Raw genomic sequence first — 27,592 nt, forward strand, 5'->3', positions numbered from 1 at the left:
TTATATGTTAAAGCACTTGGCTAGATTTACAGTTCACATTAAGTTAATGCCTCATAAGTTGGTTTTGTAAAAGTGTGATCAAGCCATAATAATGTGATAACCACACTAAACTAAGCAGCCCAGGCTGCTATAGTGATATTAGCAGACTTTGAAAACATTTTTGATTCCATACAGTGAGACTTTCTACTGGAAATCATGACGAGATGACAAAGACTGTAAACACTGCAGGTTTCTTCAATCTGACTAATATACTAACTGACCTTATTGTCAACCCTGTTTTTGGAGAGATGCACCAAATAGGGGTGCCCTCTGTCTATAGCTTTATTTCTGCTGGCTAAAAAATACTTTCAGCTTAGCTCAGTAGCATGAAGGATGTACAGGGATACAGGGATACAGGTCTGGAACAATGGGAGTAAAAATGTTAGGGTGTTTATATTTGCAGATGGTTGCCTCTTGCAGTCCACAACACTAGAAATAGGGATGTCGAGTTTATATTTCAAAGTGCATAATGTCTTCTACATACATTAGAGCCTCAGAGCCGATATGCCCAAAATGGAGATTTTTCCACTGAAGAATAAAGCCCCAAGAACATCCAGAAGAAGATGGTTACATTTTCTTTTAAATGGTGCAAGAAGTCACGCAAGTATTTGAGTAAAGCAATGCACCAGTTTCTCACTGAGTTGCTACAGGTAAACTGCATGACCCTGTAGGATTCTTTGATTCTTCACTGCCACATAGACATGTTTATGAAATTATTTTTGTGTACTTTGTGGTTAATTAAGGCCTCACAAATAATATACTGTCTCAAATGTCTTTTATGCCATGTTTCACTTGCTGATTTGATGAGCATGCATACAGTTCAAAGTGATTCAAAAACAACTGTAAAGTATATATGAGTGACAAGAAAAGGAATGTAATAAACATGTACTGGATTTCCCTTTGAAGAAGTGGGCTGAAGCTTATTTAGTATGAGCTCACGTATAGAAGAATTCACTCTTTGTCAGTTACTTAGTGCATACTTTAGGTCTACAACACTGTGAGCAAGTGTCTAGGCTGGTATCCTATAATGGACCATCCATATAAGGCTCATTCATTAATAAGGTGATCTCTCAGTAGACATACAGATGGCACACTTCCTGATGTCCCACAGAACCTTGGCTTTGTTAAAGATGAGTGGGGTATTTTTCCTGTGGGATGTTTCACAGAGATAGGAAATCATTCTGCAACCCATATAAACAGTCATTCGGTACTATGTAGAAAATGGAAAGAAGTTGAAATAGAAACATTAAAGGACTTTCAACAGGAAGGTGGGCAAATGGGACTCTCAGCTTCCTTTGAATACTTGCAACACATATGGTGTCTATGGAACGATACAGTGGAGGTACCCTCAAATAAGGAAGGCCCTGAGACACTCACTGCTGTTGCCCCTATCTGAATAGCTGCTAATTGTTTTCTGTGTGCTGATGTTAAGCCAAGAGCTCAAGCCACCCATGAAAAAAGAGCCCCTTGATGGTGTGATGAACCTTAAAGAATGGTTTTAGAGCATAGCAGACAATGAATCAGTTAAATGGGTTTGTTTAGGCTATAATAGCAACTATCAATACCCCATACCCCATGCTTAACACAGAACATGTTTTTATTTGTGTATAATGGGTACTGGACTCTAGTGCAAGGGTTTAAATATAGCTATCTAAAAGAAATAGACTGCGCCTACTGTAGGTGTCACAATAGCAGATATAGGCACAAATTCTGAAGTCATCAGTAAGCTTGTTATGGTTGTTTATATCTAAAAAGTCAATGGAGATTGCAGACATGCACACTCTGGCAGTAGAGGAGTTCTGATTTACATTGTCACATCTTTTTTTTATACTGGACTAGCGATAGGGAAAGAGAAGTGGGTATTTCAGCTTGTCTCTGAGGGCTGCAGGTTGAAAGCTGTACACAAGAAGAGTGCTCACCTACTCAACAGGCAATTGATTAAAGAGGTCTAATGAGGCAGGCAAGCAAAATAATTCCTTAGGGTCTGACTGCATTCCTTCATCAAGTCTTATCAGCAGTATACAAGAGAGAATGTTATTACCCATACTGTACTTTCACAAAAGTGAGGACTGAAATGTGCTGATAACTATTTGCTTGGTATATGCAAACATGTCTGTTAAATATTTATTACTATGTTTCTTTTTGCCTGTCACAGTTAGATTCATTATTATTTTAAAGCTGTCTCGCTATGCTAAACCCATTTAACATAGCGAGACAGGTTTTTAAAAAAAAGCAATGGAGAAAGCAAGATCTCCGTTGCTTTTTTTACTGTTTCGCTATGTTAAATGGGTTTAACATAGCGAGACAGTTTTAAAATAAGCAACGGACATCTCCGTTGCTTATTTTAAAGCTGTCTCGCTATGTTAAACCCATTTAACATAGCGAAACAGTAAAAAAGCAACGGAGATCTTGCTTTCTCCATTGCTTTTGCTACAACTCTGATGTACTGCGCAGGCGCAGTACATCAGAACTGCCGCGGATGCCAGACATCTGCGGAAGGGCAGTAAACAGGCATTATACTATGCCATTATTTAAGAAAAGTAATAGTTTCTTTTCTTAAATAATGTCATGGTATAATAGCAATAACCCACTTCTGGGTGTGAGTAATGCTGTATTTACCCACGGTTGGCTTTGTTTGGTTCCTCGGGCTTCCCCCCCGGGACCAAACCACGCCAACCATGGGTAAATCCAGCATTACCCACACCGAGGCGTGGGTTATTGCTATAATAACTTAATTTCCCCATATAATAGTTTGTATTCATTTAATTACATGTTCATCAGGCATGCACTCAAGGAGATCATCCCAGCCTCCCAAAAACACAGAACAGTGTCTGGTCAGGTAACCCACTCGAGTCACACAGCTTGCAGATGTAGGCTGTGAGAATCAAATCCAGGACTACAAGAAAAACACTAATGGTTAGTGGGTTCAGTCACTGCATGAACTGCCAGGCTTCAAACTCTCTTCAACACTCATATTAATTTTCTTAAGAATGTTCAAGTTCCATAACTTTACATACTCTGACATCTGGAGCTACTATACATTTCTACTTGTGTGAATCTAAAGGTTACTTATATAACAATCTTTAAGATGTTAACGCTTAAAGCATACACATTCTTGCTTTAACTAATATGTGCCAACAAATTGTACAGAAAATAAATAGTTACTTCAATGCATTAATAAAGTTCAGAGCCTAAACAAGTAACCTGGAGCTAAAAAACGTTGCTGCCTTTGGAAAGCACAGAAATCTGAATATACTTTTAATCATTATTTCACATCTTCCAGATTGCCAGTTAAAACAAATAAAAGATATTCTGACAACACATTTAAATTGTAAATAAGGCTTTCCCATCTGTCACAAAATATCCAAATGGGTGACAAACATATCTGTAACACAGTCTTTAGAAAATCACGTTAAACCATAACATTTAACATTGGGAAATTGGGAGAAAAAAGGTGAAAACTTATATGAACTCATACTGCTTCATATGAGTTAACATTCAAAAACAAATCACAATTTATCTGTTTATTAAAACTTTATGCCACCTCACACTGTGTCTTGTCCACAAGTAAATAAGTAATTCTAGACATATTTTCTGATGTGATAAAATAAAAGATTATACAACTCTCAACTTATTTGCTCAATAATTCTGGGCAAAGCCAAAAATAATAGCAGAATAAAGGTTCAAAACCAGGAACACTTTTTAAATATTACTCTGATTCACTTAAAAAGTTAATGGAATAACATTTTGCATCAACATTTATTTTTTGGACAATAAGTATAAAACTCTGATGTCTGGATTTATTGACTGTCTATAATATTGAATGGTTAACCTTAAAAATCAAACTTTTTTACAAAGGACAGAGAAATATTATGAAGTAAAATCAAGCACAGAGACAAGTATGCATTACTCCACAATAAGGTAAATTAACTTACCCCAAATGTTTGACAGCTGCTAAGCAACAGTCACTCATCTGGTATGGCTGTACCAGTATTGCACAATGTATTATATTTGCTGAAGTGCAAATGTAGTATTGTTATGGCTTATCCTTGTGTGTGCATGTGTGTTGCAGTGTAAGAATAACAAGCTAGCTATAAGTTGTTTCACTTTCTAGCACAATTATCAGCATTTACATTACGTGTGTGCATGTGTACGGGGTTATAGTCTATTACAGTATATTTTAAGGAGTGACAAGCTGGCCATATTTTCCTTCACTTACAATCACAGACATAGACCTTACACATGATAGGTGGCTATACTTGGTGGTTTAGCAGGAACAGGATGTGCGTGAAAACAACTGTTTATTGCCACTGTGGTGCAGAGTAGCATGGCCTTTTCACTGTGTTTTACTCTATGTTCTCGGCTATGTTTTTTACCATGTGTAGTCTACAAATCTGCCCTGTCTGTGTTCAAGTATCCATGCACTCCGGTTAACCTGCACCACAGAAACATACAGTCTGTTATAGTGTCAGGCTGATGTAAATAGTGTACATAGTTATTAAGATGTCATATACAAATACTATGGAATTTATTCAACTGTATTTGAAAAATAAAAATAAATTTGAGGAAAAAAGAAACATGCAGCAGTTGAGATGGAATTCTTTTCTTTTCCCTGAAGATGAACATGCAGCGTGTGTGTGTGTGTGTGTGTTTGCATGCACACATATGTGTCTGTGCAAAAGACATCACTATTTTTATCTGTGCATACAAAGAATAACGCCAGGGGCATACATAAGTCTTCTGAGTAGAAGCAAAACATGCAGTAATTATACTTCAGAAGTAAGGCATAAAGTACACCACAGAACATTTAGACACTTAGAGCTTCTAGGAATCTGGTGGCCCCACAACCCAGACTCTATAAATGGATATTAGAACAGACTTCAGATGTGGTCTCACCAGCAGCTGAAACCTTTCTAAAACCAGTCCTGCTCAGATGTGTGTACAGAATGTTGTTATATGTTGCATATGTGGCAGGGGGGTTTATGTGGTCAGTACTTCTCTTATTTTCATCACAATCAAACATTAGAGCTGTGCATAGAAGTACATTATAGCTTGTGTTTAGGCTGGGACAATATGGCCATTGTTTTTTTTACTTTACTCACAAATCTTAGAATTGTACAAAAAAGGCTACTATAGCTAGTGTAGAGGCAGTGTACCATCTAGGAGCAACAAAATGGAATACATTACTGTATTATTTTTTCACTTTCCTCACAGTCACATATCAGGCATGTATACAGGTGGTTCCTTTGGGGGGTAGGGGTGAGAAGTAAGGAGGCATGCTATGTATATGTATGACAGCAGTCACTTAAAATACACAAATGTGGCATTTGAAACTGCTTTCCTCTCAATCTATGATGGATGCACAGGCAGTCAGTCTTTTTTTCGGGGCAGGGGTTGGGGAATGCTGGCAGTATTCCCAGAGAGGATTTGTGTATTCTCACAATAATTGCCTTGTTAGTTTATTGTGAGCTACTATTTTGTCAGCTTTGAGCAATAAGCCTTGGGCACAAGTTATGTTTTCTTTGAGAGAAAAAAATAAAACATCAATTATTTTCTTATTCAAGATTTTTGTTCAGGCCACCATTGGATTAAAAGGTTGGGAGAATCATCTAAAATGCACACCAGAGCATCTATAACCATATGACTTTTGGATACCCTGGCTTAATTGAGTTATTTCCTAAACAGTTATTACTGCGTTGTCTTGGTCAGGAAAGGTGTGTAGAACGGATGCAAGGAAAACTAAAGTTGAACATCAACAATGAAATTCTTTCCTTATCATAATTTCTGTTCAAGCCATCATTGGATGAAAAAGTTGTGCAAAAAGAAAAAAAAACTTTAAAATGCTCTTCAAAGTATATAGAAAGTCAAGGATTTTTGAAAAAGCTGAAAGGTAAGGCAAAATGTGTGAAAAAGAAAAAAAATAATGTGCATGTTGTGGGGAACACAAGCATTATGGAAAACTGTGAGGACTGGAGGAAGTAAGTGTGTGCGTGTGTGTGTGTGTGTGGGGGGGGGGGTGTAACAGTAATTAGTATCTAGGGTACCAAGTCACGTAAGTCTAGCCTTGTACCTAGAGTTGTTGCAGTGTATCACAGTTGCAACTAAATGCCAGTAACTGTGAATGTCCCAGTTTGAGATGAGCTAACAGTGTCTTACACAGGCCTCTCCTTATGTAAGGGCATTGTAGCTGCAGTTCAGTCTCTGTGCACTACTTATAAAACACTGCAGCATAAATTAAAAGGTTGCTTATGAGAGTGGCAGTAATAGTGTAATATTTAAGTTCGGCAAGTAAAATAAAATAAAGAACCAGCTAACACAGCACTATAAAAAAAACTTGTTTAATTACATCAAAATAAAAAGTATGTACATAACAGATAAGTGCTTTCACTCCAAAGGTGCTTCATCAGATCTAAAAACAAACAGTGCCTAAAATTCAGTCACCTGGTCAAGTCACATGACCGCAACAAGGGTTTTAAAGGTACACACTCATTTAACCCCTTTCCTTTATCATATTGCAAAATCAACATCCATTTAACTTCCAAGCATTCTGTTTTTGTCCTAATATCATCTCTTCGGGCTCCTGCATTCAATCATTCTAAAACTAAAAATGTAAGAGAGTTTTCATTGCCAGTGCTACAAATATGCTTATACAAAGCATTTCTGTTTTCACATCTACTTATTTCATACAAATATTCCCTGATATGATTCTTCAACTTTCGATTCGTTTTCCCAACATAGTACCATCCACACTGGTCACAAACAGCTAATTAGACCTGGAGTCATTTCTAATTATGCATCTGTATTTTATTGATAATAGAACAAAGACATTTTGAATACAATTTTTCAATTTCATATAAGATACTGTTGTTATTTTTTTGCAATATATGTTCAAGGCATGATTCCAAATTATTCCCAAGATATATTTGGACGGAGAATAACAGCCCAGATAAGTTTGATAATACCATAGATGAGTGTTCTTCTTTAGCAAGAGGAAGGGTGATTAAAAATTCTAGCAAATAACTTATAACCTGGATAGGTTCACAGTTGAGCAGACATATACTGTGGTAGACAACCATCTAATGGTCCAATGCAAGGGTAGTGAAATGTACTATGGGTCCTATGGCTATGTGAGGGCTAAGGGGGTTTGAGACTCAAAAGAAATTGGAGCCTGGTGCCATGTTTATGTAAAAAAGGACTTTCATTTACTTTGGGTATAAGTGATCCTTGCTAGTTCAGTGTGGGAATATGTTCTGGAGTCCAGCATTAAACGTCTGAGCAATCATGCCATCTGTACCAATTCCATATTTTCCAGATAAAGATACTGCCTTGGGTGTAAATGGGTTAACAAACTTGCCAAAAATAGAAAAGGATTTTTGCTTGAATCAAAAAGGTACAACAGCACATGATTTGCCTACAAGAAATACATATAGAAGTGAAGAAATTAAAAATCTGATAAAGTTTGTTTACCACTTGGGTTACTTTTCTGACTGCATCTGACGGAGAAAGAGGCAAGTAGTTTTATTAATAACAGATATGTCTTCCTTTAGTACAATATTATCATACAGTTAGGCAGAGAAGATAAAACAGTGAGCAAGGGTTGTTTACAGCCCTATTTATATTATCTAGTATATGCACTCCTCAAGGTAAATGATATGAGAAGTCTTCACTTTTCAGGGAGAGATTATGCTGCTAATGGAGGACTGAAATCTTGTGATGTCACTAGATGAGGTCCAGTCAGGACTCAGATTTACAAGTTATAAAATATGCAGATTTTTTTACCCTTTTGTAGATTTATGGCATAGTTAATTTGCTCCAGCATAAGGGACAAAAGAATAGGAGTTGTACTTATTCCCTCCAGAAGTATCAAGAATTTTCTAGAATAAATAAAGTTATTGTATCCAAGAAACACTCTTGCATAACTAAAAGACTGGAAACTTTTCCAGTGGTAATTCTGGAGCATGCCTCTCAAATCAATGAAATTATAGCAAAAAAAAAAAAAAAAAATATATATATATATATATATATATATATATATATATATATATAAACATGTTACTAGAGCAATTAGGGTTTAATACAATTTTCAGTGAAATTAAAGGATTTAATATGGTCCAGCATAAGGGAAAAAAGACTAGGAGTTGTTCTCCGGTTCAAATCTCAGCTGGGGTGCCTTCTGTGTGGTGTCTGCATGTCCTCCCTGCATTTGTGTGGGTTTTCTCTAGGTGATCCAGTTTCTTCCCACTTTACAAAGACATGCATCTATAGTGTTTCTCCTAGGGCCTCTGATGAAAACTGGCTTCGTTCCATGTTGGACATTCCCAGTAAACAAATGTTAAACAAATAAGTGCAGTTTAATGACTGTGGGCAGCCAACCAAGTGGGTTGAAGGACTTACCCTACCTAATAGGGCTAGACAACAAAACTAGGGATGCCTGGGCAAAGTCAGGAGGACTTTTCCTTTTTGTATGATTAGCTGTTATAAATACAGGGGTTTCAGATTTGTAGATGGGAGAGGACTGAATACAGGTGGAGATCAATAAGATGAAAGCAGAACTTCAAAAGATACTATATAAAAAGTCAAACTTTAAAAGAAGAGGTCTTCCGCTAAAATTCCTTGACTATTTCCCAACAGTACAATGGTCTTTAGTCTTATGGTACAAGAACGCAGGTAAGAGTAGTCAGCAGATTATTCAACAAACCTCTAGATACTGCTGAAGCCTTTCTTCTTCTTTGGTGGTCTTCATATTAGGAATGTGTCATTTATTGCTGTCATTAGAAGAAATAGGAAAACTTACATCATCTGTACAAAAGAACTCAGAGGTACTCCTGGAGGACCCAGTGGTTTTCCACTGTAACTTTATGAGCTGTTGGTGACATACTTCAAGACAAGCTTTCTATACTTTTAAATAGAGCACTGAAATGAGAATCACCTTCTACTAGTTTCTGGAAAGCAGCAACATTTTTTGTCATTCCAACATGCAAAAAAGACATGACACAGATGATATTCTTTAGGACAGTATATGTGCTTAAATTGGATTACAAGGTATTTAGATCACTTCTGAGTGCTAGATTAGCTCATTTGTTATCAGCTCTTACTCATCTGAACCTATGTTGTTTTATACTCATTCACCAGATACTTTTGTAATAACATTAAAACTCTGCTGGTAATTCAGGATATCAGACTTACTGATAGCCCTTACAGATAACTAGTCTAGATGCCAAGAAAGCATTTGTGTGGGTGGGTTGGGCATTCCCTTTCAGAGTCTTGGAATGCTTTGGTCCTCCAGAGCTATTTATAGTAATTCTGCTGAGTATCTACTAAAGTTTAAAAGCCAAGACTATTCAATGGGGCCTCTCAGAACATTTTCAATTAAAAAAGGGACAAGATTGAGAAACTCACCTTCCTGTAAATTTCTGTTAATTAACTGGAACTACCAAAATGACTAAGAAGGCTTCTACAGGGATACCTAGTGGCCGAGGAAGAAGTCAGGTTTTCCTTGTTTGCTGACAATCTGCTCATATTTAACTAATTTAACTGCTCACTATATGCTTAAACTGAGATGTAATATAATGTAATTCCTTATAGTTTGCAGACACTCAGCAGCTACAGTGTAGTAATACATAGCACTATAGATTCTGTTTTAGTTAGACTGTCCAAAGGTACAGTGACAGCTCACCCAGGCCAAGCTGGATATTGTATATTAATCTTGGCTGAGCACTGCATGTATGGCTAGATGGTTGTATTTGAACATATTTTAGTGTCAAAGTACTGCATAGGGTTTTTAATTTAACTCAGTAACTCTAGTGTTATTAGGCTGTGTTACCTATTTCCCTTCCACTTCTTTCTTATATTTCATCAGTTATAAAGACAGTCCTACCTCCACTAGCACTCCCCCTGTCAGCTTTTCCTAATCTTTTTTTTCTCTTTCCATTTACAGTTCACAGCTAAAACAAACACTGTCAGGCATCCCTGTAGCAGTTCTCTACCAGCAAGCTGCATCTGCAAAAGTCCATGGCCGGTTTATTTAAAATTAAAGGCAACATCACAGTGTACATTAATGCTTTAAAACTTCTGTGATTGCAAATTTCATTAGAATGTATTCAGGGAGTGCACACTACTGGTAACCCCCACCCTAACCATGCCAGAGATCCCTCTAAACCCAGTACTTTCTAGTTTGGAATCATTGTTTCACTCAGTCTTCTCCTTCCCCATTACACTTGCCTATATTTTTTCCCACTCTATACTCACTCCTGGCATAAGGTTTCTATTTATCTAAGAATTCCTACTCTACAAAATTGTCAGCTGCATAGATACTTTCCACAGTACCTGGTAGTCTGACTGGTTGTTCCTCACTGTGCAGTCGTAGAACTTGGCTCTGGCCACTCCATTCTGCCCCCACTATGCTCAAGCTTCACTATGCTCTCCTACCCTGCCCCCATTCCCCTCCCATCCCCAGATCACTCGAATTTATTCTAAACCTAACCACTCCCACTTATCTACTAATCACAACCTATACAATTTCCAATTATACAATATCTCGCATTTCCACACTAACCTTGACAATACCCATCTATTACCACACATATGTTAACCTATAACCAATCCCTACCCTTTACCCATTACAAAATGCTATCAATACTTTGCAAATTATTAGCTTATTAGCTCTGCTAACAGCTGCTACTCACTTAACAAAATACCATTTACAAATAGTCTCCCCTCACACTTTTCACAAAACTATGTCTACCTTTTCTCCACACCTAACTGACTACTCCATCTTAATATCTCCATCCATCTTAAATATAACAGAACTCCATCACACCTCATACAGACTATACCATATTAAACCAAACCCAAAAGAAATACCCCTTTTAAGTTTCATAAGCATATATCAACATTCTTCCAAATACTAGTAACCATAACTACCAAACTTATTATAAGTGGAGACATTCACCCAAACCCAGGCTCCCAGAATACCTTCTCACCACCCGCTCAAGTATAAGATATGACCAATCTATCATGAAAAGGCTCCAAAATACTAATCCTAAATCTAAACCTGTGAAGCATAGTCAACAATGTTCAAGAATCACACGCCATCCTATCCCATTATAGCCCCAATATTACTGTTTTAATGCAAACCTAGTTAAAAAGCACACATTACAGACAATGAAATTACACCACCTGGTTACAACATTATTAGAGCAGACAGGAAGGTAAAAAGAGGTGGAGAGGTAGCCATCTTACTTAAGAGCAGCCTCACACTTTTACCACAAAGCCTAAACATAGATAACCTCAAAAATAAAGAAATCCCACCTACTAAACTTCAACTTAACCAAAACAAATTCATATCCATTATAGCTACCTATGTCACACCCAGAAAAATCATCTCTGCTATAGAGCACATCATCCAGTCTATATCAAATTCCATAACTCAAGAAACTATCATTATGGGTGACTTGGACAACTTGTAATTCATACATAATTCACATAACCTTATCAATCACATCAACCTTTATGGCTTCACACAACTCATTCAAGCTCCTACATGGATAGATAAAAACTCCAACCATCAATCTATACTAGACTGGACACTAACCAACAAACCTCAGAATTATCAGATTAGTGGCCGCTTACCCTTAGTGACCACATGCCAACCTATCTATTGAGAAAAAACATCAATACTGTCAAGCTCACCACTTTCCACCAAATCCACAAAAAAAAAAAAAAAAAAAAAACTTTAATCCCCAGGACATAATCAATATCCTAAAACATGTAACTGGTCTCTACTAAAAAACCTGCCTCTTGATGCTGCAGTAGATTATTTCAACAGTACCTTCCTTGAAATTCTAAACAAATTGGCACCCCCAGGTCAATTCATATTAAGGCCACATACACACCATGGCTAGCTAACAGCAACAGAATGCTCCTTAGGAAAAAAGGCAAAGCTTGGCAAATATGATCACCTGCAAAACCCAAATCAACCGCATCCTATTCCAGCAAATTAGAAACAAGGCTAAACACCAAATCAACCTAGATAAAAAGAACTTCTACTATAACCTGCAACACAAACACCAGCATACCCCCCCCCCAAAATTTTGGAATACCATAAATGCCATTCTCCACCCAGGACATTCCACTACCCCTTCCCTCAACTTACCAAACTCTCCTACCACCATTGCAGAAGAATTCAATAAATACTTCACTGAAAGTGTACCATCTCTAATTAAAATTAATTCCATAGAACCATCAGTAGCCTCCAAAACTCTCAATATTAACTATAACTCCTTCTCCTTTCAACCTGTTCCTACAGCTACCATTAAGAAACAACTAAAAAAACTCAAACCCTCTTCAATAGCAGCTGACAAGTTACCAGCCAAATATTTAAAACTAGCAGCTAAAGCCATATTTTATCCAGTCTTGATCCTTATTAACAGGTCCATAGCAGAACAATATATTCCAGCAACATGGAAAATTGCACACATTATCCCCTTACACAAAGGTGGAAATTCCACAGAGCTGACCAACTACAGACCGATCGCCATTCTCTCTCCACTATCTAAACTCCTCAAAAGATGTATCCACTCCCAACTGATTCATTATCTTACCTTCAACAACATGCTAGCAACATGTCAACTGCACTCCTCAGTTTCACCAATACCATCAACCAAATCAGAAACAATGGTAAAATAGTCTCTGCAACTTTCTAGACATATCCAAGGCCTTTGATATGGTCTTCCAACCCAAACTATTAAGTACACTCTCCAAAATAAGCCCCTCTGCATTTCAATGGTTCCGAAGCCATTTACAGGAGCACCAACAATCTGTAAAATGGCTTAATGTCCTATCCCCCCTCTTTTAGTCATACTAGGAGCACCTCAAGGCTTAGTTCTTGGGCCTCTACTCCTCACTATTTTTACAAATAACCTCCGTAGTGCTAACCTACTAACTTCAACTATCAAATAAGCAGATGACACAACACTTATATGTGCTGCTAATAACCTGCAACATCTCCATGATATGACCCAAAAATCATTCTCAGATAGCAAGTTATGGCTCTCTAACCATTAGCTCATACTCAACCCCAATAAAACAAAACTCATGACATTCAAGCCCATAAGATCCTCTCACCCCAGCACCTTCTACATCACAGCTAGGAATAATACTAAAATTAATACCAATTTACAAACAAAACTACTAGGAGGATTAATAGATAACAACCTAAGATTTGACCTACATATAGCATAAACAATTAAGAAAGTTCACAAAAAAATGGGTACTCTTTACAGAAATAAAAAGTATCTAACTAACACCTCTAGGGCTACCATTGCCAGAACCCATCTTCTATCAACACTTCATATTCTGCTCCTCCATTTCTCACCAACCTTAAAAAGACAGATTTAATTAAACTTGAAACATGCTACAATAAAACAGCTAAATTTGTAATTGACTGCCCACATCATACCCACCACAGTGACGCTTTAAGAAAACTCTTCTGGTTAGAACTCCCACAAGTTCTATCCTATAAACAATTAACCTCAGCATACAAAATAGTACGCCAACCTGAAAAAAAACCTTTCTTTCTAAATATTCTCCAGCCCCATACCACAAATTGATGCCCTCTCTCAACAAATAAATCTCTACTACAAGTGTACAAATCCACTAATATTGCAGGGGACTCCCAATTTTCTCATCATGTAACAACAAGGTAGAATTCACTACCTCACGGCATCAGAACCAACACAAATACCAACCAATTCAAAAAGATTCTTAAAAATTATTTTAATGCCAGGCTTTGTTCCTGTACTACTCCAGGCTAACTAGTTTTAATAGCTCCTGGTCATACTTTTTTATCTTCCCTAACCACTTTATAATCTATGCTCTCTCTCATGTCTAGATAATCTCTAACCACATCCTTTTCTATCCAATTTCCTCCCTACAAAACCTTCCTCAGCTTACTTTGAGAAACTACAATTATATCGGATGATTGTATAATACAAATGTCAGCTATAATAGCATAGAATGTAATTTCTGATGTATTGTATGTCTTGAATATGTTTTGTATAATTTCTTGTACAGGTTTTGTATTATCTCTATATGTGGAGCTTTTCTCCCTTGGCCTCCACTGAAAATGGGTCTTATACCAATCGGACTTTCCCGGTAATCAAATGTAAAATAAATAAATAAAATAAATATACTACAACTTGGAATGAGTTCACAGCATCTCAGTATGAGCAGCTTTTCAGTTATAAGATAAACCTAGCCAAAACACAATCTATTAACTTTTAATCATCCCTACAGTTATATAGAATTCACCCTACCTATAGCTGTATGTGTGTATATATATATATATATATATATATATATATATATATATATATATATATATATGGCTATAGGTGTGCATTTACTTCTGCTGATATACTTGTGTAACCTACTTGAGGACCATACTCGGATCTGACATTGTCGACACAAGAATATCAAACGCTCAGAATCTCGAGCATGTAAATGGAAATCTCCGTAAGGGGAGATTTCCATTTACTGCAATGCAGGGCGGATTTGGAGTTGGTATATATAAGTAGCGGGGGGGTGTGGTGGGCGCAGCCCCCCACGTGGGGGTTGCAGGGGGGCTTCCCCCCGCTTAAACCCATTAGGGTACTTTTTTCTTTTTTTGTCTTTTTATAAGGTCGATGTTTGAAGACATCGACCATATGTTGTTTGATGTTTTCAAATGTCGATCTTATAATATAGACCCCCCCATACTCTACTCTCTCTGTATTGTTCTCATTAATGCTATTTATGTAACCTTGTTTCTTCTTCTGTGGAGCTTTTCTCTCCTGCCCTCCGCTGAAACATGCCTGCCTGTAGCTTAGTCAGACTTTCCCAGTCAACAAATGGCAAATAAATTATATATATATATATGAGTGTATGTGTGTGTTTGTGTATGTCTCTCTCTCTCTCAAGATATATATATATATATATATATATATATATATATATATATATATAAACACACACACATACACAGACATATATGACTTACCTTGGAGATGTATGTTTAGATTATTTATTGCAAGCTATTAATCAAGTGTAGAATATTCCCAAAATGGAAACATTTATTAGACATGCAATAAAGTATCCAAGCAATACATGTAGTTTTTCATTTTCCTCTCACTATGTAATTTTATAATTTTATTTTATTTATTTTATTTTACATTTGTTGACTGGGCTAGTTCAACTGGATATATGTCCATTTTCAGTGGAGGCCCGGGGAGAAAAGCTCCAACATAGATGAAAAAACATAAACATAACATAAGAACAATATATTTGTAATACTAGAACATAATTGTAAACAACTTGTAGAGTATCCCTATAAGACTAAAGAACATTAAAAGCATAGACTTAGAGATCAGGTACTTAACATCAATTAAAAAGGAAAGAAAATATACATTAGCTGGAAGTATGTATATAGAGTGATGAGCAAGCAGTTTAAGATGCAATTATTTGGTGGTGTAGTTAAGATTAGGATGAAATTGATATAAGAGCAAGATTAATCTGATACAGCAGGATTACGATGATACAGATGTTGATGACTCATACATAGTGTTAACAGCTGAGAGAGAAGGTTACAACTCTGACTTGGTTATATAGAAAGGCTCAGTAAGTACAGAGTTAGTTAGCTAACTGCACATAAGCTGTAAGGTTAAAGAGAGGTACTGGCAGTGCAGTAGTACTATGAACAGTGAAGGTAGGCAGCAGCTTTTTAGTCTGGGTTGGTGCAAGGGCAAAGCCAGCGAGTCTTGAGGTATGTTTTAAGTTGCTTTTTGAAAAGTGATGTAGAGGAGAGGGAGGTTAGTTCACTAGGGAGCTGGTTTCAGGTTTTCCCTACAATGTTGGAGAACAGAGATTCCCCAGCCCTGTTATTGGATTTTGGAGTGGATTCTAGAAGTTTCTTTGATGAGCGGAGGGTCTTAAGATTATTGTAGGGGGTGATGAGGGTAGTTAGTATAGGAGTATTGCTAGGATGATGAAGGGTCTTATGGGCGGTAATAAGTTGGTGAAAGAGAAGCTGATTAGGTAGTTCCAGCCATCCTAGCTGTTTGAGATTAGGATAGTGGTGGGTTCTAAATGGGGATCCAGTGGCAAATCTGGCAATGTTATTGTAGGAGGTATTAAGCTTGTTGAGGTTTTTTCGATAGGTTGGAATAACTGGGAAAGGTGTAGAAGAGGGTAGAGATAAGATGGGTATGGGCAACAGTAGTTCTAGCTTTTGGACTAAGAAACTGTTTTAGCATATAGAGGGAGCCTCGTTTTCTGTTCACTGACTTTATTGTAGTATTGATATGGGTATCAAAGGTGAGGTTGTCATCTATAGTTACCCCTAAGAGTTTGGTGGTAGGGTCAGGAGATATGACAGTGCCATTGTTTGATGTTATTGTGAGGTGGAGGGGGGAGGAGTTTTGTGTAGGAGTAAAGAGCAGTAGTTTGGTTTTTTGGGGGTTTAGGAGGAGGCAGCATTGGAGGAACCAATTTTCAACTATATTAAATGTTGCTTGGGTGAGGGACTGCAGTTCAGATATGGATGAAGTGCAGAAAATTAATGTTGCATCATCTGCATATTACATGTAGGTGGTTTGTGGAGTATTCATGTTTAGATCATTGATAAAGAGTTAAAACAGGAGTGGGCCCAAGATGGAGCCTTGAGGGATGCCCAAGGTAACAGGAATAAGGGTGGATAGGTTATTCGCCCAAGGTAACAGGAATAAGGGTGGATAGGTTATTCTCCCAAAGTACTGCTTGTTTTCTGTTTTCTAAATAGGAGATGAACTATTTTAGTGCCTGAGTATCAAGTGAGAGGGACTTAAGTATACTCAGAAGTCCCTGGTGGTTTACCATATCAAAGGCTTTTGAGAGGTCTATAAAGAGAGCAGAAGAAATAGTATTATTATTGCAATGTTTGTTGAGACAGTCTGAAAAGGATAAGAGGGCAGTGGTGGTGCTATGGAATGGCCTAAAACCATGACAGTTTGCTAGTACGTTATTTTGTAGTAGGTGTTGGATGCATTTCTCCATGATTTTTGCTAGAGGGGAGAGTAAAGCTATTGGGCGATAGAGAGTTCAGTAGAGTTACTGCCCTTATGAAGAGGGATGATATGGGAGATTTTCCAAACTGATGGGATGGTGCCTTCAATGATTGTTCTATTTATTAGAATGAGATAGGATATGCTATTGCTTTAGCTGCAATTTGTAGATATTCAGCAGGTAGCAGATCAGCAGAGGGGGTGCATGGTTTAAGTTTTCCAAGGAGACGGCAAATGAGGGAAGTGGGTACTGGTTGTAGATGAAATAAGGGGAGAGAGGTAATTGTAGTGGGAGTCGGGCTAGTATTTACAGCAAGGGGTAGTGAGCTGGCTAAAGAGTGAACAGTTTCAGTAAAGAAGTTATTAAAGGTGTCTGCAATATGCTTAGGATTGCTATGGGAGGTACCTGATGGAGTAGGTGTTTTGGAGTGGCCTGGTTGTACCAGTTTATTAATACCTGACCAAAACTCTTGGGAATTGTACTGATGTTTATGCTGGAGGTGAAGCTAAGATTTTTTCTTGTCAAGGAGTATAGATTTCTTGGTAGCATTTCTAATCTGTTTAAGGATTTGATGGTGTGTTGGTTTTCCGGTAGTTCTCCATTTGTCCCAAGTTCTATTTCTCAGTCTGATTTTCCAGGCAATCCTTTTGACCAATTCTGGTGATTTTCCAGAAAAAATCTGACTATTTGATTTCCTCAGGTTTATTAGTGCTAAAGCTTCCACCAATGGTATAGAGGGATAGAGCTCTGACTACTGTCCAGGTGATCTGAATTTAAACCGAGGCTCAGTCAGATACTTGATGGTGTAGGCAGGGAAGATGCACATGCCTATCCTGGGAGTGTATGTATTTGGTTGTTCCTCCTGGTTGAAGCCAGGGATGCACAAGGAGCATTGTCCATAGGCAGACACAGCTGTAGCTGACTTACCACAGTGGTGGGACAATATGTCAGCAATACTCACTGTATAGCCTTCCTTAGAATACAAGTGGTACACTCAGTAGTTGAGAACTTAGTAACAGAAAAACACTCCTCAAAAGCTGTGCGATGCTGCCTAAGGGTAGCTCAGTCTAATCAATGGCCCTGATCATTGGAAAATTAGGTAGGATTGGTATACCCAGGAAATGAGGAAAGATCTTTGGCAACAGCTGATGTTTAGCTTTGGGTCCCTCTGCCATAAAAACAGTTCTATTATCGGTTTAAAAAGTTATAACCAGGTGATAGAAGTTGGTGGCTAAACTTGTATGTGGTATAGGTATCAGAAGCGTGGAACTTTGTTCCAATTACCATCAGATAAACCTCATCCTAAATGCAATTCAAATTTTCTCTAAAATCATGCCTAGCACAAAATTGAACTGTTTATGCACAACATCATTAGGCTAGCTCAAGTATTATGTTACTAATATCCATAGATTCCCACCCCAGTATAAATGCCCCCACTTCACCTTACTCATGTGCTAACCCTAGCCCTTCTCATTAATTTATGAAACTCCTTTCCCTAACAGTAATACTACACAAGACACTCAGACACACATGCTCAACAAAACATCTACTTTTACTGTACAAACAATACACTCTTACTATAACACACACACACACACACTCTCTCCCAATCCAATCCCACTTACATTGCAAAAATATTCAGAATTTGTAATAGAGAGATAGATAGACAGATAGATAGATAGATAGATAGATAGATAGATAGATAGATAGATAGATAGATAGATACAACTGTGACACCTCAGCACTGCCCCAGTAATGAAGAAGCTTCAATCCTCACCACTGGCAACAGTGGGGGATGTACACACTGGGAGGGTGACAAGTATACACACAGTAAAGTGCAATTTCCCTTTAGAGCACACAGAAACCACAGTCAGTCTGGAGTTGGTTTCTCCATCTTTCTCCAGATCCCCAATAAGACTCCCCACTGGCACAGCTACAGGGTTGAAATCTCAGCTGAGTGGCCAAACCCAGACCTCCAGCACTCCCTCAGTCCGCCAGTGCTTCATGTCCCTGCTGAAGTAGCTGACACATACACACTGAGATTTGATTTATATATACACACACACACACACACACACACACACACACCTGGGAAAGGCTGGCACAGGTATACTATCTATGCCCCCTTCTGCCCAGACTATAAGGCAATTCTGACTGCCACCAGCCACTCCTTATCAGCTACTTTAACGACCTTAAAAAAGCGTGTCTAATCTTACTCTGTAATCTCAACTAATCTTTACTATATTCCTTACTGAATCGAAAATAAATTACTGTACCCTAGTAACTTAAACAGCAAGGTAAGTGCAGACGTAGATCTTGTCAGGTTAAATACAAAATGCACAGTCTCACTCAGAGACTTCTTAAATTAATATCAAATATTACTGCTGGGGTAGCTGGCAGCATGACATCACTTTGAGTCACCTGACCTTCGCTCCCAAGCTAAACCCCCATTGTTAGAAACTACCAGCATTTAACATCTCCCTGTGAAAATACATAAACAAGGACCTTCTTAGATCTTTTGTCAAATGGTGGAAGTCGTAAAATAATTTACATTCTCCTACATGTAAAGACAATGCAAAAAACTACTAGTTGTAGACATTGTATCAGCTACTCCACTAAAACTGAAAGATAACATCTCTTTTATTATGTGGTTATAACACAATTTAATTTAACCTATTTTCCTGAAGTTTTGCCAGTTAACCTTCTATGTTCTAGTTTCAACTGTTAAAACATATACATTTACACAGGTAGAATAGTTTATATACATTTCTGTTCTTTCCCAGTAGAGTCCACAGTGGACACATCCTTAAGCTCAGTACTTTACACACACTTCTGTACCAGCAGCTTGATATATGGACAACATACAGTTCTAATAGAGTGGTAACACAAGCAACTGCATCCTGCTGATATTCACAAATGAAACATAACCATTTACAAAATTCCAGATAGCTGGGCTGGCAGTATCTCCTTTTGTTACATTTCTATATAAATCATATTAATATTCACAAATGACATTTAATTATTTACAACATTCCAGATAGCTAGGCTGACAATGTCAGAGTAACTATGCCCTGTAATCACTCTTTCCACATTCTACATTAAATTACCACCTATCCATGACAGGCGTTTCTCATTAAGAACTTACAGGAGTCAAGACTAATCAATGCTCTTAATTAATACAAAATATAAAGAAGCAGCTGAAAAATAGGCACAATGTTTGGTTAGCCTGTAAGAAGGATTCAGCTGTCTTAAATATAAACTCTATCAACGGTTCAGGGTTTCAAATAGAGTAAATACTATTGCAGCTAAAGATATACATTTATCCACTTTAGTCACAATTTTTTTCTGGAAAACTATCAAAGATCTAGAACAAAAATGTGTAAACAACTCCATTTTCTCCACTTAGATTGATGGTAAACTACTTATCACACTTAGAAGCTTCATCTCTTCTTCCTCATAACCAACCTCTTTATTCCCCAACTTGCACCAACCTACTCTTTCAATTTCTATGCATTCATTGTTATAACATTCTCCTTTCCATTTTGAAGTAATTTCTCACAAATCCATTCAAAAACTGACTTCTCGTGTATAGCTTCTCAGCACCTACTGTTCACATCATTTATTAAACCTAGTAGTAATATCTTAGCAAATCCTAACCCATGTTTCCAACTGACTGACTTTAAAACATACCCTCATTCCACCTCTCAATCTCTGCTGCTAACTACAGGCCAAATGCAAAGATTTGCCCCAGCAAACATTTTAATGAAAATAGTATGCAAACAGTTATTAGAATACATACACACACAATATATTATAACAAAGTCATTATGACATATATCCCAAGTACAGCACTCTCACTGCTGTTTATTCATCTATAGATCAAGTTTACCTAAATGTGAAAAAAGGCCTCCTCACCTCCTTAATACAGCCTTATTTACTAACATACATTTCAGACTATCACACTTTACTCCTTCAAATTCAATCCGCGTATGCTGAGCTGTAGCAATGGAGACCTTGCGTGATCTACTAATGGCCACTCCTGAACCCCCTCCCCCACTCAAAAAAGTCCACCAAAGTTGTGGGTAAAAGAAACAGTTGAAAAAGCTTATTTTCTACTAACACACACAAACATTGCAAGCAGTCCTTGAAGTCATTCAAGCAGTCCCAATCTTATTTGCAGCTTCTTAAATGATTACAGATACTGTTGGGTCCAAGGACTAATCACCACTCACACGCTATAGCACAAATCACACCACTGATTGAAGGGGCTGCAATTAAGATTGGGGCTGCTTAAACTAATGCAAAGACTGTTTGCATGGATCAGTAGGCAGCTCTTCTACAGTTTTGATTGTATCCCCTAACACCTTACAGTTGGGACAGCTGCCTCATTTTCCCCATCAATACATTTTTGATGAGGAATCATTAAGTAGTTTACTGGTTAGATTCAAAACAGAACATTTCAAGTTATATCAGGAAAAATAAATATGTTATTGCTTTGTTCTCTTCTTCAAGGCTTAGTATTATGTGTTTCAATCTTATATATGTGCTTTTTATTTCCCTTCTATTTTATAAATTTGTTACCCAGATAAGCCCACTGGGCTTTAGTGTCTCTCTTCAGAGGCAAAACGGTAGTCCTGTTTAGTTAACTGCCTTTCTCACAGTCACATAGTAGGTGACTGTATTCATAACTACGGGAAGTAACTCATTAACATTAGCCATAATCCTCTGTGATAACTGCATATAGTTCATCAGACTAGACCAGAACTGTGTTCTTTATGCAGATAATGTACTAGTACTTAAAGCCAGTAAGTCTGTCACAAGCCTACAGGATGGATTCAAGTGGACTCAATGACAGCAGTTTCATTGCCTCCCATTTCTGTGAAACTGTTCTGCAGGAACCACTTTCAGTGAATCAAAACTAAACCTCTTTATACGGTCTTCTTGCAGTCCCATGTGGGAGGGAAACTCCCCCAAACTTATATATACTAACTGCTCAGTCACAGAACAATGAGGAAAATGGCAAAATCAGGTTTGCTGAAAGTGGTTTTCAGCTGAGCAATTTGGCAGAAATAGGGCTTGCTAAAATTACTGTCCTCCAGCTATCATGTTTCCTGCGAGACTCAATCTAATAAGTATGTTGTAGAACCGACTACTCAAAAATTATAATAATCTGGTAAGTGTGCCCTGTCCAGTAGTTCTGCATAGTTCTACTCTTTGGAACACCACAATGCCTCAATAAAAACCCTTCCATATTCATCACTGAACCAGTATGAAACCCTCTATTGCATTCTATGGCACACAAATAAATATATGCATTATTGGAATAAACCCGACCTACCTCATCCATTTTGAAAACTTCATTGGCAATGCTCACTTACAATTAAAATGCCCTACAATTTTCTAATCCAGCAACCAGCAAATCCAGAACAGTTGGTAAAATATGTAAATTCTTAAACTCAGGTATGCCTTGCCCATTACAGAATTTAACTCCTCCTATAAAACATCTCTGATCCAGATAGCAGAAAGAAAAGTTTGTTTTCCTTTATAGTCACTGAGGGTCTCTTCTGCAACCTTATATTAAAAAAAACACTAGCTACCCTTCTGTTAATATTTATACTACTTTATTCCAGCTACTGCCCTCTCCTAAATAAGGAAATTCAGAGGGCCTGCATACTCTTTAAGAAATACAATAATCAGGATGCCCCTATGTTAACCAGACTCTCCTTCAACCTAGCTTTAAGTGAAGGATCCTTCTCAAAAATCTCTTCTGACTCGTGGAATGGTTTCCTAGACAAAATTATATGTATAACTCATTACTCCACTATTACACATCTGTTATGAGACCAGATTAAAGAAGCACAAAAACACATTTGGAAGATTAATGATCTAAACTAGTTTGCAGCACGAGGCTGCCTTTAATCTTCTTCACAAATCTCCTACTTAATAATACAGTTATTTATCTTTTAATAGCCAATAAAGAAACTTAATCAAGTTTATCACTGTCTGCTGTAAAGTGTTAACCCCTAAATGAGTGATCTGCAGTTTACACCCCTCCCCATTCCCTGTGCAGTTACGATAAACACTTACTACAAGTCTATAGACCCAATAAGAACATAGGCAAAATACTCTACAAACATTCTATTTCCCTTATCTGGAGCAATCTTCCACTCCAAATCCGAAGCCATACGTCCCTTTCTCACTTCAAACATGACCTGACACTGTATCTCCATAACAACTCTATATGTACCTGTAACCACCCTACTTAACCCCTCCCTCTCCCTATTCCCACATTACCAATAAGTCTGATCTATAAGGCCTTTTCTATTTCTATAACTCACTATATCTATCTGCTCTCCCTTCTACACCGTCCCGCTAGATAACTACATCCCTCCTCTACTACTTTCTTCTGCACCATCTCTTCCTCTGATCTGAGGCCTCTTTCATAGACGTTTCTCTTTTTTCTCCTGCACTAGTTTTTTCCTCAGATCGGAGGCCCCCTGCACTTACACAATTTCTTCTTCTTGCCTCTAATCTAATAATGCCATATTATTTTCAAATGATTACCTATAACCTTAATTCCCTTACTGCATTCCTCTTGATTTATTATCGTTGTTTTTCCTTTTACACCCTTATTATATTTTTGTATATAGCTTTGTTTAATTCCATTGAGTACATTTATTTATTTATTCATTTTTTATCCATTGTATTCATGACATTGTTTTGCTCTGTATTATTGTAAACTTGTCTCTACTTGTATGTCTGTTTGGGGCTTTTCCCCTCAGGTCTTCCCTGAAAAAGGGTAAATTCTTACCCAGCTGGACCAACCAGGTTAACAAATACAAAATAAATAAATTATGAATGTCTTGTCAACTAATAAAGCTATTAATGTATTTGTCTTGTGCTTCAGGTTGTGGCTGAAAAGGGACCTTGGATCTAGACTGTTTACTCACTTGAGTCTAAATAAATTAAATGACAATATTTTCTGTTCTACTGCAAGCATACCAAGGCTGTTTAGTATTGCCTTGGTAGGAATACTCAACCTAAACAGAAGTTTTAGGATGAAGATAGTTTGGGACTTTTATTCTTCATGTTCACCCATTATTTGCTTTACAAATCTATATACTCATCTGTTAAGGAGACACAGTAATTATAGTTAATGAAAGAAAGGTTTTAATCAAGAATAAAGTCAAGCTATTTTATTTTCAAGAAAAAAAAATCTTGTATAAACAACTACCATGTATAAGAAATAGTAATATTTTATACCGATTGTATTACATGCAATTAATCTTGTTTATTCATTGTATTATAAACTCTCTTCTCCTTTCCTTGCAGACATGAATGAGTGCTTGAAATGCCCATTTGACTACTGGTCTAATGAGAAAAGAGATGCATGTTATCCAAAGCCCGTGGAATATCTCTCCTATAAAGATCCTTTGGGTGCAACTTTAGCTAGTATTAGCACTGTTAGTTCTTTAATGCCTTTATTAGTATTAATCATTTTCATCAAGAACCGGGACACACCCATTGTGAAAGCCAACAATCGTGAGATCAGCTACATTCTTTTGTGGTCCCTTTCTGTTTGCTTTCTTTCATCATTAATTTTCGTTGGACAGCCCACAAATATCACCTGTATGCTCAGGCAGGCAGCCTTTGGCATAGTTTTTGCTCTCTCTGTATCTTGTGTGTTGGCCAAAACCATTATGGTAGTCATAGCTTTTAATGCCACGAAGCCAAACAGCAATCTGAGAAAATGGGTTGGACTTAAGCTGCCTGCATTTATTGTGTTTATAAGTACACTTGTTCAGGTTGTTTTGTCTGTCATATGGCTAAGCCAGTCCCCTCCTGTATCAGAATGCAACATGACCATCCAAGCTGGACTGATCATCATCGAATGCAAAGAAGGATCCATAGTTGCATTTTGGTGTGTTCTTGGATACCTGGGACTTATGGCTAGTATCAGTTTTATAGTTGCATTCCTTGCTCGGAAACTTCCAGATTCCTTTAATGAGGCCCAGTTCATTACATTTAGCATGCTGGTCTTTGTTAGTGTCTGGCTGTCTTTTATCCCAGCTTATCTCAGCACAAAGGGAAAATATACAGTGGCTGTGGAAATATTTGCCATTCTGGCTTCTAGTGCTGGAGTGCTAACTTGCATTTTCATTCCAAAGTGTTACATCATACTTCTGAGACCAGATATGAATACAAGAGAATATCTAATGGGAAAAGGAGCAGAACGAAATAAGAAACATAAATGAAGTGTTTTAGCAAGAAAAAGTCAGTGCATTTTCTGGCAGCTTGTTAGAATGATTTGCTGAATGAATGACTGGCTGTATTGTTTACAGAAATGTTGTTAATAAACTTAGATTCAAAACTACTGTCAAAAATAATTCTCTGTACAAGAAAAAGAATGCTGCCAACATATGTCCAGAAAGTGTGTTTGTGCGTGTATGTATATGTGTGTTGGGGGGGTGTTAAGTGTACTTGCAAACTGGAGGTTATTGTTACCCTTTATGGAAGGATGCAAAAAGAATCAAAAGAAGTATGAGGAGGAATGACGTTTAAAAGAAGGCGGGACTTAAATGAGCTATGCAATGTTTGACTGAAAACGACTGAGAAGATTATAAGTGATGTATGATGTTTGCAGCTGGGAGTGTGTCAGTATGGTTTGTGATATAAAATGCTTGCAACTAGGATTGTGTAGGTGTGGTTTATTTTCATGCATATAAATGTATTATCGCTTATGTCGTGATTGTTTAATAAAAATGTTTCTTGTTTAAAAAAAGGGACAGGAATTGAATAATTTGTGTAACGTTGCTTAGGTTATATGATATTTAGCAAACTTGTTCATACGCTAGTACTAGGCTATCGGCCCTTGGGGTCTATACAAGCCTAGCCATAACAATTCTCTAGCTATTCCCACAGTGTTTACTTCCCTGAACCTGTCTAGCAGGGCAACTGGCATGATCCCCGGGGTGAATTTCCTATTTCCTATTCAATGGGAGAAGGGACACCCACCTTTGAAAGATATAACACAGCTCACATCACAATACATATCAGTAGTTAATAAGAAGGAGAAAGATCTGGTCTATTTTAAAATGAATGTAGAAAAAGAAGAGAGGGCAAGCACACAAGAAAAGGAATTAGAACAGATATTTAACGAAAAGAGCATGCAGAGAACTGAACTCATTTGAGATTTGGTCTGGGAACCACACTTGGAGGATCAAGCAAAGGAAAGGAAAGAATGAAAAGATGTGAAGAATGAGAAAGACAGAGGCTATAAAGAAATGGGATATGGAAGCTGCACCAGGTGTTACATTTCTGGAATTTAAAGGATGAAGGTAAAGAGGGGAGATGTGGGAAAGCATATGGGAATAAGTAAAGAAATGTGGATAAGGGAAAAAACGGAAAATAGAAAATTTAAGTAACTGTCGAAGGCCATTGGCAAAGAAGTAACAACAGAGGAAAACATTGTATGGAAGGAAAGAGATTTCATGATTTATAGTAACATAACAAAAAGGAAGAGTAGGGAGAAATGCAGATACTAAGAGTGAAATGGAAGAAAAAAGAAAGGTGGTATGAATAACAAGAAAAGATGGCAGACTTACTTACACTCCTACAACTGACAAGGGGGCAACAGCTTAGGATTTTACACAGATGCTTCTACACCACTGAAACTATGAACAGAATAAAAAATATGGAGAATAAGTGCTGGAACTGGGAGTATGAAGTCAAATTTATATGTAGGTTCTGAAAAAGTGAATAGGCAAAATGGATATATGTGCAGGCTGTACAGAAATTGAGATACTTATGGGAAATAAACCTAGAAACCAGATGGGAATTATGATTATTTGGACAATAACTATGCGACAGCACAGACATAAGGAAAGAAATCTTTCTGGTGGCCTGAAGGATAAAAAGTTTAATAGCTGTGAATTGGAAAGGGAAGAAAGAGAGGGGAAAAATGCTATGTGAAGATCAACACAATAAGTGTAGGAAGATAAAAATGGAGTAAGACAGAAATAAGATATTTCTACCACTGAATGAAAGGCAAAGGCAGGAGGAAAAAAGGGGAAAACATTGTAAAAATGAAGATGTGATCTATAATGAGGAGTGTGGAACAGTAAAGAGGGAAACTTAATAAAGGGGAAGTAATGTAAACTAACACTGAAGAACAACTGGAAATACAGAAGGAACAATTAGTTAGCACATGCAATAATTATGTGAATGTATAACTGAAGAATCATTAAACTATAAATGGCAGTCTAACTGTATGCATGTGGGACTACTTGTGTGCAATTATACTGCTGTATAAATGTTAATAAATAAGCATATGAAAATCAATCAAGCTACTTAAAAATGACATTTCAATTTTCAGCTTATTTTTGTCTAAGAAATAAAAAGTAGGTAGAAGATAGAATGACATACTAATGAAAAAATTAAGCAATAAGGCATGAAAAGTTGTCTGTGTAGCATTGTC

At 37.2% G+C, this 27,592-nt stretch overlaps 1 protein-coding gene across 1 annotated transcript in view; it reads left to right on the top strand.

Moving 5' to 3' along the window:
* Nucleotides 1-25,370, top strand: part of LOC122815058 (vomeronasal type-2 receptor 1-like) — a 246,136-nt gene extending 220,766 nt beyond the window's left edge. The window contains exon 7 of the mRNA XM_044087302.1: nucleotides 24,448-25,370. Coding sequence (XP_043943237.1) covers nucleotides 24,448-25,370 — 923 coding nt within the window. The remainder of the gene's footprint in view (nucleotides 1-24,447) is intronic.
* The last annotated feature ends 2,222 nt before the right edge of the window (nucleotides 25,371-27,592 follow it).

The sequence above is a fragment of the Protopterus annectens genome, chromosome 11.part0, assembly GCF_019279795.1.
Source record: "Protopterus annectens isolate FY-2018-M chromosome 11.part0, PAN1.0, whole genome shotgun sequence".
In the NCBI taxonomy this organism is placed as follows: Eukaryota; Metazoa; Chordata; order Ceratodontiformes; family Protopteridae; genus Protopterus; species Protopterus annectens.